The 12765-nt window shown below is 56.4% G+C and overlaps 1 protein-coding gene across 2 annotated transcripts in view; it reads right to left on the bottom strand.

Moving 5' to 3' along the window:
• Window positions 1-12765, bottom strand: part of ARHGAP39 (Rho GTPase activating protein 39) — a 57803-nt gene that overhangs the window by 29808 nt on the left and 15230 nt on the right. Inside the window, exons 2-3 of one of the 2 annotated variants that reach the window (XM_010837565.1) lie at window positions 9176-9339; window positions 4900-5334 (exon numbers count right to left, since the gene is read on the bottom strand). In XM_010837565.1, coding sequence (XP_010835867.1) covers window positions 4900-5334; window positions 9176-9255 — 515 coding nt within the window. In that variant the 5' untranslated portion in view covers window positions 9256-9339. Of the gene's footprint in view, window positions 1-4899; window positions 5335-9175; window positions 9822-12765 lie in introns of those variants that run through there. The other variant, XM_010837564.1, reaches the window with a different exon arrangement.

Raw genomic sequence — 12765 nt, 5'->3', positions numbered from 1 at the left:
TGCCCATGGTGGGGCGCCTGCACTCCACTTCAGGCTGGAGGGCAGCTGACTACAGCCAGTGGGCCTCATTCAGCTCCAGTGCCTGGTTTTGTACAGCAAGTGGGCAATGAATTTTTTACATGCAATTCAAATTCCAGTGTCTGTCAGGAGCACATCATGGGAACACAGTCCTGTGTGGCCACACCACTCAGCACACCACAGGTCCCGGGTGCGGCCACAACTCAGCAGCCTGAGTGCCCCCACACGGCCGATCTGCCGGCCACAGATGGGGGCCTGGACAGCTCTGCCTTTGCCGGCGTGCAGGCTCTGTGCCGCTGGGCCAGGCAGACACACGGCCCCACTGGAGGGTTGCAAGGTGCACAGCGGTCAGAGCCCAAGACGGGAATCTCGTCGCAGCAGAATTACTTTAATGAAAACGGAAGGGACCTTCACACCACATGTGCTTCCCAGCAGCTCATCTGTTAGCCCAGCAGGGAGAGCAACCACGCTGTTCACGGAGGACAAGTATCAAACTACGCCGACAACGGCAGCTGAAGGCACGTGTCCAGAGGAAACAGGCTTGCTTTAGACCAGCAGCCTTGAGGCACGAACAGTGCTGGGGAGAGGGAAGGACAGTGAGAGCGCTCGGCAGCGGGGCCCCGGGGGTGCCGGGGCTCCTGGCGCTACTCCAGGCTGTTGCTGCACTAAGGGGTCGCAGCTGAGTGCGACAGGACTGGGGAACTGGCCTCCACGCGTCACCTCTGCAGAACGCCTACAGGTGAAATCACTACCAAAAAACTGAGGAAACACTATTCAGTCCAGCCTGCAGTGCAGCTGAGATTGTCACGACTGACCATGCTTAAAACATGCGCTGGGGGCCAGCACAGGGCGCAGGCTGGCGCTGAGGGGGCACGGTGAGCCCCAGCAGCAGACAGGAGCTCAGCAGCCCGTCGTGAGCTGTGAGGCAGCCGCACAGGCCGCCAGCATCCTCTGCCCTCCTGGACTCGGTCGTCAATGGTCCCACAGGTTTGTGTCAGGAACAGAAGGGAAGTATCCCAATCTGACCCACCACACAGCAGTTTAAAAGCTTGGATACAGAAAGCTTTGCTGCAATGTTTAAAAAACTCATGGCCTAGACTGAAATTTTTTCTTTGAGAAAAGATTCTTCTCAACTACTATCATCAAACATTGAATGTGAGGGGTTTTTTTAGATTTGACAATGTTTCTCAATGAATTCAACCTAAAATTATAAGGCAAACAGTGCTTATATGAGACACTGAGACTGCAACAGTCATTTTGATGACAATGGATGTCTGAGTCACAAGCAGCATAAAGCTTCTTCAGCATCTCCTTCTCATACTGCCGAAATTGGAACAAGAGGCAAGATCCCCATTCCCACACAGGAGACACGCTTTCTGAGCTCCACTACTGGTTCCAGAACAGCGCAATACAGCCAGTCACGTGAATGTTCTGGTGTCTCAGTGCAAACCAACATTATGTTCACACTGAACTAGTCTATTAAGCATGCAAAGCCACCTGGGTTTTCTGAGGAGCTTGAACTCCAGGCCTTGAATGGTAGAAGGAATGCCCACAATTAGCTAAGATGGTTGTAAATACAAAGGGAGACAGGAATGTTTCCCAGCACTGAGGCTTGAGAGGTGATGGCCCCTGAGAGCACACGGACAGCGCGGCCAGGGTACAGGGCAGCACGTGGTGTGGGCGGATGCAGGCCACAACGTGCAAAAACCACAGTTAACACAAGACACGTAAGCAAATACCTTTGGTCCAAGGCCCGAAAGAACTTTTTAAACAAAACATTAAACACAAACAAGGTGAAAATTACAATAAACTTGCTTGCATCAAAATCAAGGGCTCTAGGGACCCATCAGCAGGCATGGGGGGGCGGGTCTGTGGGGTGAAGCCACCCACACACTGAGCAGGACCAAGTCTGCAGAAGCAGGTCTGCAGAAGCAGCTGCCTCACACCCCTGAGGCTCTGCCTGCCCAGCACTTGCCCCAGGCCCCCAATGGGCCCCAGGTGCACAGCAGGGGTGCAGGCTTCCCCAGGCTGTGGGGTGAATGCAGCATCCTGGAGGGGCACCCAGGAACACACTGGGCAGCAATGCATGTGTGGAGCACATGGGAACGCACAGGAGGAAGGGGCGGGAAGGGCCTAACCTGGAGTTGCTGAGGTGACACCACATCCTCTGCTGCATCAGGGGTCCCCACAAAGCACCCCACAACCATCCCACCACACTAAGGCCAAGTATTAGAACAGGTGAAGGTGACCAGACCCTAGAGGTCCCTGAGGAGGAACACACCTAATACACGTGAGGATGGCTGTTCAGGGGCAAATACAAACCATGGGAAAGTGGCTGACCCTGGTTCCAAAGCACAAGTCAAGGCAGAAAGCATCAGCGATACAACACAGGGAAACGTGCTGGGAATACCTGACTGCAAACCTCCCTGGAGCCGACCCACAGCTTCCATGCAGAAGGGCAGCAGCAGCAGGAGACAGGAAGAAGGGACAGACCACTCCCACCACCCAGCGGGACTCACCTCCCAGAATCCACGTGTCTCGGCAGACCAAAACTTAGTAAAGAACTCAACTGATACAATGAACAGATCTGACCTAACAAACACACAGAGAATCCTAGAGCTAACAGAGAAGAGAAATTGTCTGCCTCGGCCAGCAGGGTGTTGTCCTGTGCGTCTCCGTATTCTTGCAAGGACAACAGTCCTGAGGGGTCAGAGCCCTGCCCACTGCAGGAGGGCCCATCTCAGCTTAACCAACGGCATCCACAACAGCCCTGTGTCTCCAGAAGGTCACATTCACAGGTGCTGAGAACAGGACGGGGCAAATTCAACCCACAAGACAAAGAAACATACTGGATAGGATTCCCCATCCACTCATGCTGGGAAGCTAGTAAGAGAAAGGGACGTCCCAGCCCAAACCACAGGGTCGCGGGGCCATCGGCCTGCCTGCCTCCCTGGCCCCACCTCCTCGGGGAGAACCGGCCAGCTTGGGACAGCTGGCAGAATCACAGGCAACTCTGGAGACAGTGTGCTCGACTTTGTAATTAGAGCTCAACAAGTGTGAAAACAGGAGTGACGTATAAATATACCATCTGGGGCCTTCCTTGGTGGCTCAGTGCTAAAGAATCTGCCTGCTAACACAGGACACATGGGTTCGATCCCTGGCCTGAGAAGACCCCACGTGCCACGGGGCAACTAAGCCCTTGCGCCACAACCACTGAGCCCGTGCTCTAGAGCCGGGGACTGCAACCACTGAGCCCGTGCTCCACGACTACCAAAGCCCGCGCGCCAGAGCCCATGCCCACAAGAGAAGCCGTGCAGTGACAAGCCTGCGCATCACAACCAGACAGTGGTCCCCGCTCACCGGAACGAGAGAAAAGCCTGTGCAGCGATGTCAAAGATGAATTAAATACATAAAATTAATTTTTAAAAAGTAGTACCTGAATACCAGTAATGATCATACAATATGACTTTATATGGTATCTAAAAATAAACCTTTAAAAAATGCAAGTTCTTTGGGGGAAAATGTATAAAATGTACTACCTTCATGAATGGGAAAAAATGACACAAGCAAGGTGCCTAGTCCCCAACCTGCCCCACAGTTTAAACACAATTCTAATCCACCTCCAACTAGCTCCTCGTGGGAGGCCGATCCGAAGGTAACACCATGATCCGAGTCACCATACCACACCCTGGACACTTTTGGGAAGAGGACACCCCTGCCCACAGGACGTCTGCCAACAGAACCTAAGAAGAGTCCAGCCCCTCACCGGCCTGCAACGAAGAGCCAGCAATCGCCACCAGCAATGCCGTGGGTGACCTGGGCCCAGAGGCTGTCACATTTGCTGGACAGGCGGCGGCACCGGTCTGAGCTTGCCGGAACACCAGAGGGATGCAGGGCTGTCTTTAAACCTTACTCACTAGCTTTTTCCTTGGGGACCATCCCAGGCTCTGCTTCATGAGGACAACTCCCAGCAACCTTTTCAGGCTTCTCCGGCCTGCGTGCCCAGGCCCCTGCCCACAGCCCCGCCCTATGCATGCCAGGCTCCCGCACACCCTCATCACAGGCACTGCGCCCCCGGCCTGGCATGTCATCCTCCCAGGAGCAAACAGACCCACAGCCTAAGTCGGCTTTCGACTACTTTGTAACTTCCACTGTCCCCGGGTGAAACCCAGCCTGCCTGGTCTCCAAGGCCCATGTCCCATTCCTGCTCCTCCCTGGCTTCTTTCTGGTAACTTCCAGCCTGTCAGGGTTTATCCAGGTCACATGCCCTCCAGCCACTTCTTCTGGACTGGGACCCTTGAGTGCTGGCCCTGGGGAACAGCTCCCTGGGGTTCAGGCTCTGCCATATGGGCACTTGGGGTGCACAAGCAGCAGGGGGTGGGAGCCCAGGTGTCCATGGCCTCACTGTCTGCAAGACCAGGAGGGAAAACAGCCACAGTGGCTGCTGGACAAGTCGACACCCTGGGGGCACCCAGGACAGTGCTCTGCCCCACTGCCGACCGCCTCAGACCTTCCTCTGCAAAACAGGGGTGATGCCCTCACCTCTCGCCCTCAGTGCTGGCGAGGTCAGTCAAGCTCGGGCAGGGAGGCCTAGAGTTAGGTGGGGCCAGCCGATGGACCCCCATGGATCTGCGTCCAGAGAACAATAGGCAGGTGGACCTGGGGAGGGCACCCCTCCATCACAGGAGCTCTGGGGGCCAGCTCTGGGGTGCTCCCATCCCAGAAGCACGTCCCACAGTGGAGAGAACCAAATAATTTCACGATTAGCCAGAGAAACTCCAGCCCCAGCAGGGCCCAGAGCGCCTTGGCCAGCTCTGCCCCGGTGGGCACAAGAGAGCGGGTGGTCCCCTAGATGCGGCAGGGTGCAGGGGCCTGCCTCCCCTGCCGCTCTCGTCCTTCACCATCCCTGGCGTGGCCTGCCGGCTCGCGCGGCCCACAGGCTCTGGCGCCCTGTCGCCGGAGTCCAGCTCGGGTTCCAGGGACGAGCTGGTGCTGCCATCGCGGCTGACGCTGCTGCCCCGCCCGGGGCTGTTCTCCGCCGAGGCGCGCGGCGACTCCGTGTTCTGCTTCAGGGTCTGTAGCTTGGCCAGGGGGATGATGTCGCAGTCCTGAGGCCGGTGCCACACGGTGCGCTGGGTGCTGGCGTTGTAGTAGTAGAAGCGCGATGTGTTGGGGTCGAAGAGCTCCCACCACTGGTTCTCGCTGGTCCGCTTGATGCGCACGCCAGCCGGCGGGTCCCACACGCACTCGCCGGTGACCAGGTTGGCGTACATGCGCTCGCGCGTGCGTGGCTCGATGATCTCCACCCACTCCAGCCTTGGGGAGAGGGCAGCATTAGGCAGGGCTGGGGGACCCCACCCATCCCGAGACCAAGGATCCCGCCCGTCAGGCCACATGCTCTGGGCCCCACGGCCGCGGACTGGCGTATCCAGCACCAGACCTTCCTCCTGTCTGCCAGCCTCAAAAGCAAGAAATCTCCTCACATACAGAGTAAAGCCAAAGCTTACCTAAATTCCATCCACTCCCGATTTTCTAAACGCTCATCAGGGCCCAGCCCTGGGTGGCGGGGTCTTCAGCCCGGCCCCACGTCAGGGCTGCCCTGGGTTCTGGCTCCCTGTCCACAGGGGGCTGGGCCACGGGTACTGCTCACCGTCCTCCCAGACCGCATCACGTCCCTCCCGGATGCTTGGCTGCTCTTAGCAGCAGCCACCACTGGCTGCCAGCGCCACCCGTCACCCGCAGCAGGAGGGGATGCCAACATCGCTGTACTGTCCCAGTCAAAAGCAGAGCTGGTTCCCCTAGAAGCCCCCCAAACACACCCTGCCCCGAGGACAAGCCTGTCATCCAGCTAAGGTCCTTAAAAAAAAAAGTGTAAATTAAAACTATTCAGAATAAGGCAATTTGAATGCCAATGTGTTTGATATCACAGTGTGCTCCAGCTGATAGGTAGATAGCATATTTTACTCTGCTTCCAAGTTTCTACACAAATAACAATCCTTTAAATACCACTTCTGTGATGGCCCTGGTCCTCACCAGCACTGGGATGGTCAGAAGCTTCCAGGACCTGCAGAGAAGGGGAGCACCCGTCTCCTTACTCTCTGCTGCAAGCCCAACTTTCCAGGCGGGAGCACAGGTGGGCTTTAGCAGAGGACTGAGGAGACAGTGCTGACAATCTTCTCTAAGAACCTCATCCTGCCCTTTGAGGCCAGATGTACTCAGGGCAGGAAGGAGAAGGCACAACCCTGCAGGGCGATGAGCCTGCACCACACACACACACACTCACACACACACACTCACACACTCAGGTATGAACCCCCCCCCACACACACACACTCACACCCAGATATGAGCCCCCACTCACACACACACTCTCTCACACCCAGATGAGCCCCCACCACACACACACACTCACACACACACACTCTCACACCCATATGAGCCCCCACCACACACACACACATGCCCCGCAGCAGCCCTGCAGGTTTGGGGGCATCTTTTGGATGCACAGTGTCTTCTAGAAGCTCTCAGAGCAAAGGTAGGCTGGCCGAGTGGGCAGGGTACAGCAGCTGGAGGGTGTGGAGCCAAAAGGGGGCAGGAGATGAGGGAGCAGTAGAGAGGGAGAGCCCTGAGGACTGGAGGAGGGAACGCAGGAGGGAGCAGCCTGAGGGGCTTGGCCATGTCTGGGCAGCAACCCCTGCAGCATGGTCATACTAGGCAGCCCGGTGGGGCAAGGCGCTGGGGCTCTGTGCTTGCAAGCGTGGGACCACTGCCTACCCCGCCATTCTGCAGAAGGTGGGGCAGGGCTGGGTAGGCATTGTGGGATCGGATGGCTAGAGGGACAGGGCCGTGAGAGGGTGTCCTTGACGCAGAGGGCGGGGCAGCCCCGCAGCAGCGCCCGTAGGTTGCAGCATCTCTGGGCCCCACAGGTCTCTCGTGGCCTCTGATCTCTAGTGACCCTGCAAGGCCAGCGCCTGCGGAAAGTGGGCAGGAGGCCTCACGTGTGCCCACTGTCATCCGTGTCCCGGGAGGCCCCTCGCAGGCCCAACCTCCACTGCCATCACCCTGCCCAGCGGGGGTGTGAGGCCCGACTCGTCCGCTCTTGCCTGCTGGCTGGCCGTTCTTCACAGAGAGGACAGAGCAAACTTCTAAACTTGGGAACCTGACACTTTTAACTGGGAAGCCTCGTGCCCCCTGTCCCCCCAGGATGGAGATCCCCCCAACACAACTCAGCGGGCACCGTCCACTCTCGGCCTGAGGACACAGCCCCCATGCTTGGCAGCCAGAAGGCACTGCCCGAGGGCACTCCTCACAGGGACAAAAGAGCCTGGAGACCTCGCTCCTGTGAAAAGGGAAGCTCTGAATTCTGTGATCGCCCTCAGCTGATGGCCTGCTTGCCCCTTGAGCTGCGGCGTGGGATCAGCCAGGACAAAGGGTGGAGGTGCCCAAGGAAGGCCCGGCCCAGCAGAGGTGCTCAGAAAGTACTGGACTGAACACTGTGAGCCCCAGGGAAGCAGTAACAACTCCTTTTATAGCTCTAAATACACTTTCAAATGAATTTACTGGTGGTAATTCTCTCTGAAGAAAAGAAGCTGGTTCCTTTTCAGCACACTGCTGTGTGCATGCGGGCAGGACCCCATTTTCTCAGAAGAACGTTCTGGGTGCCCCCCACAGCACTTTTAATGAAGACCCCCAGAGACCCAGGGGGCAGAGAATATGCTGGAACCCGGAGTCTGGTGAGGGTCAGGAGTAAGGTGGGCCGCAGCAGACCCCACGGCCCGGGGGGAAGGCAGGCCCTGTGCAGACCCCCAGTGGACCAAGCAGACATGCCTGTCCCTGGGGGCAGTGTCGCCCACACCAAGCACCAGTCAGTGGAAGCAGCAGGGCATGTGGCTGAGAAGGGTCAGAACCTGCGGGTGACGGACGGACGACCGTGGCCGAGCCACACTGTGGAAGCTGTCGAGTCTGAGGGAGATTCATCTGGCGACAGTATCTGGCATGATGTGGGAGGAAGACTCAAGATGGCGGCGGTCTCTGGGTATGACCGGCCGCGGCCTCTCCCCAGCGCCCAGGGGCTGCGTGGACAACCGCCTCTCTGTTCTCCAAGTCCTGCAGACTTTCACTTCAGACAGTGACCTGTTCAAAGACTCACTTCCAGAAGAGCCTAATGGGTGCCAAGTGTGTCACGGGCAATCTACCAGCAGAAAGGGAGGCAAGTGTAGCCAAACACGTCGCCTGTGACACGGGGCCCTGTGACAGGATCCAAAGTGCGGAATAAACGACAAACCACATAAAACAACAGAACTCGTGATTCCACACAGAGAGGTTCAAGTGAATACAAGACGCTGGGCACTGGCCCCCTGGGGTAGGCTGGGTGCTGTGGCTGGGAGGCTGGACAGCTCCACACCCACCCCAGGAAGGCCCAGAAAGGGTCGAAGCCCCAGAGCTGGTGAGGCGCGCAGGGGCAGGAAAAACAGCCACTGTCCTGAGAGCAGGGGTGGCAGGTGGCTGTGACCCTGCAGAGGGGCACAGTCCACTCAGAAACCCTCCGACAGACCATACCAAGGGCTCAATCTGTCCACTGAAAACATGTCGATGTCACAAAAGGCAGAGACAGGAAGTGGAGATGTTCCAGGGGACGTGCAGCGGCCACAGGGTGAGTGGCACTGGAGGGGCCGGAAATGTCAAGAAGGAGGCAGGGAACCAGGGGCCAAAGGCAAACAGCGGCGCAAGAGACCGGAGCCTCAAGCCACATGGCGCCCCCTGTGCTGGGAGACAGGCCCCACCCCCCAGTGGCCCAGAGCAGGGTTGGGGGAGCAGTGACCACACAGCTGCCAGAGCGTGAATCCGGGTAAAGGGCCCCAACGTACACTGCACTCTTCTTCTTTGGGCAACTTGTGGAATTATTCCCAAGTTATGCCATAAATCACACAAACGAAAGTGACCATCTGCAGCTGCCTGCCTCGGCATGGATGCTGAGAGAAGGCCTAAGGGGCAGGGTCCAGCTGAGGGCTGGCAGGGCATCCACTGCCCACGGAGAGGCCCTCCCCGGCCTGCAGTGCAGTGGCCGAGGGACAGGGAGCGGGCCAGCCCCACGTGCCTACTGCCGAGCTGAGCAAAAGGCTCCGGCTCCTCTGGTCCCGCAGGTCAGCCTCCTCACCTCGTGCTGGACCCTGACACCCGGGACTCCAGCAGGCCGGCATGCTGGCTCTCACACTCGTAGTCCTGCGCCTGGGACATGGCAGCCTCTTCTTCAGGAGCCAGACGGACGGCCGTCAGCCGGTCATCAGGACGCCCTCCAGCATCAGTCAGGAAGGCATCGCCCTACAAGACAGCAGAAGCCACAGTGTTATGCCTTGGGGTTTGGGGCACCAGTAACAGCCAGCCCAGCCCTTTTCATGGCCCAGGTCGCTGGTGAGAATGCAGTGCCCAACCTGAACCCAGGTGGAATCTGGCTCCTGGGGAGGGCATTCAGACCCCTCGCCAGCTGGTTCTGGGCAAGCTGCCTGCTCCTCCAAGAGCAGGGTCCTTGCCTTTGAACAGGAACAGCACCACCCACTGGTGCTTCCAGGTGGGTGTCCACAGTAAGAGGTTGAGCAGCACTTGAGGGTGGTCTACACACACACAGGGCCGGGATCTACAACCGAGGGGCTGTTCCCAAACGGTGCTGCAATGGCACAATTTACACATGGGAAACAATGAACCTCGACCCCTGCCTCATCCGATACATCAAACTCAATTCTAGGTAAACCACTGCTCCAAACATTAAAGACACAACAATACAGTGACTTCCCTGGTGGTCCAGTGGTTAAGAACCTGCCTTCCAGTGCAGGGGACACGGGTTCCATGCCCGGTCAGGGAACTAAGACCGCACACACCTCGGGGCAACTGAGCACGCACGCGGCAACTAGGGAAGCCTGCGCATGGCAATGAAGACCGCCCCCCGCAGCCAAAAATAAATAAAGTGAAACAATAAGACTTTTAGAGAAAATGTAGAAGAAAACCTTTGTGGTCTTGGAGTAGGTACACTTAATCAGACACAAAACCACTCACGACAAAAGAAGCATTAAAAATTGGACTACAACCTCAGAACCTCTGTTTATAAATCTTTACCATCATGGATATTACTCAGGCATAAAAAAACAGTGAAATGATACCATCTGCAGCAACGTGGATGGACCTGGAGATATCATACTAAGGGAAGGAACTCAGAAGGAGAATGACAAATCCCATATGATATCACTTTTACGTGAAATATAAACTATAACACAAATGACCTTGTCTATGAAACAGACTCACAGACAAAAAGAAGGAACTTGTATTGGCAAAGGGAGGTGTGGGGGAGGGAAGGATAGGGAATTTGAGATTAGCAGATACAAACTATATATAGGATGGATAAACTCCTACTGTATAGCACAGGGAACTGAATTCAAGATCCTGTGATAAACCATAATGGGGAAGAATAGGAAAAAGAACATATATATGTATACTGAATTGCTGCACCATACATTAGAAATTAACACATTGTAAATCAGCTTTAATTCAATAAAATCTTTAAAAATTAACATTTTTTTTCCTATTACAAGTAAAAACACAAACCCTGGGTGGGAGGTATTTGCTGCACAGAATATGTATAATGCATTACATATGCGTGTGTACCTATCTGACCTAACAAAGGACTATTTCCAGAACTCATATAAGGTTCCTAGAAATAAATAAGAAAAATCTAATACTCGACAGAAAAAAAGACAAAAGACTTGAAAACACACTTTAAAAAAAATATCCAGTAAACGCAGAGAGAACTGTGCGCCACCTCTTTCATCATTGGGAAATTCTAACTAAAAGCACCCTAGGACACTGGCGCGCCCACCCGAGTGGCTGAGATGCAGAAGACCCGCAGCGGGCGCGAGCGTTGGGGCTGCGGGCGCAGGGGAGCCCTCCCACTGGGGGCCTGAGGCCCAGCCTCAGCACAGGGGCCCACTTCGGCCACCCGGACCTGCTCACCATCCCCAGCGGTGCGTGGGTGTAGCTCCCAGGGATGAAAGACAGAAGCCTGACCTGGAGTCACCAGCACCTCGGGCCGCCATTGCGCATGTCTTGGTTTACAAAAGCTCTCTGGGTTCCACGCCATTGCTTTCACACCTTTCCGTTCACATGCCTCCCACTTCAGGGAGACATCTGAGGGAGTGGGGAGCAGCAGCAGTGGACAGTCAGGAACCAGCGAGTGAGGCATCCACAACCCACAAGGTGGTGGACTGGAGGTGGAGTCCTGGGCAGGCGCCCGCCCCCCTTTACTGTAATGTGGGGATCTGCACATACATGCGTGTGTACACAGGTCAGTTCACACAAACACACGAGAGGGCCTAAGAGCAGCAACAGGCAGAGCAGCTCCTACATTCACGCCCAGAATCTTCAGAGACTGTGGAAAGCAGACAGACACGATGACCCTGGAGGGAGAGTCCTGTAGTCAGAAGGTTATGAAGACTTAAGACAAAAACACAGCCCGACAGTGAAGGGGCCTGTCAAAGGGACAGCAGTGCCAAATAAAGAGCTTCCAGTGACCAAAGCTGGAACATTTTGAGGAAAAAAAAAAAAGCCATACTAAATTGTAATGCGAAGTATAAAGTAAATGTCCCTAAGTCCATGTTGATATAATGACACACGAGTAAGAAAGATGGGGAGACAAAGATCCCCTGCAGAGTACCATTGCTGCAGACACTCCAACTCCAGGACCCTCCTCCCAAGGGCACCCCCAGGCCCTGCCCACCACTGCCCACGGCCCTCCCTCTAGAGCAGAGGGTTCTGTCTGGGCACCACGGCTTGGGCCGTGCTGTTCATTTCATACCCAGTTCTTCCCAAACCCGACTCTCAATATGCAAGCCAGCCCTCCAACCCAGGGCATCTCTTGTCCTCCCTGGACAGCCTCTTCTCCAGACTCCAGCACCAACCACAGCTCCCCACCCCGCACGTCTCTGACCATCTTCCATCTGCTCGTCTCTGTGCGGCCGTTCTCTCCAGCCAGAGCAGCTGTCCCAGGGCCGTGGTCCTCCGTGCAGCAGCCGCCCTGTGTCTGTGCTGCTCGTGGGCCCTCGTGGCTGCCACAGCCCTGTCCCCCCTCTCAGCTCTGCCAGCCCCACCCCAACTTCTTCTCCCAAGTGCTCAGCTCCCTCCCCTCCTCCTCCCAGTGTCTACACGAGGCTCCCACTCTGGCTTCTGGTCACTGTCTGTCTGCAAATGAGGACAGGGAAAGGCCACAGATGGGAGCCCTGCCAGCTGTGCCGCTCCTGGAAGCTTGATCGCCAAATTTCTTTACAGGCTCTGCTCTGGAAATAGTTTCTGGTCTTAGGACATTTTTTGGTTGTAAGTGACAGAAACCCAACTCCGACTGAAGACAGCGTTGCACCTGCACCTGGTAAGGCCATGTGGGTTCCCAGGACGCCCGGCACGGCTCTTCTCCGCTCTGCGCAGGCTGGCGTAGTGCGTGCAGCAGCACCTCAAACACAACCAGACGTTTCTTCCTCTGGTTCCACCAAGAGTCTCCTGGTCTCTGACTGAGGACAGGGGCCCCAGCCTCTGCAGTGCTGTGAGGGGACGGGCTGGAAGCTGGCTCCACGGGCATCTGAAGGCCCTCCTGCCAAAGCTCCTCTGAGGTGACCGCCTGCCCACCTGCAAGCAAGCTGACTGACCAGGAGGCCTCTTCTCAGCCCCACTGTAAGGGGGACGAGGCCCAAGGCCCTGCCCGCACGTCCC

This window comes from Bison bison, unplaced genomic scaffold (genome assembly GCF_000754665.1).
Source record: "Bison bison bison isolate TAMUID 2011002044 unplaced genomic scaffold, Bison_UMD1.0 scf7180017864078, whole genome shotgun sequence".
NCBI lineage: Eukaryota > Metazoa > Chordata > Mammalia > Artiodactyla > Bovidae > Bison > Bison bison.
This window is presented reverse-complemented; position numbering and strand designations above follow the sequence as displayed.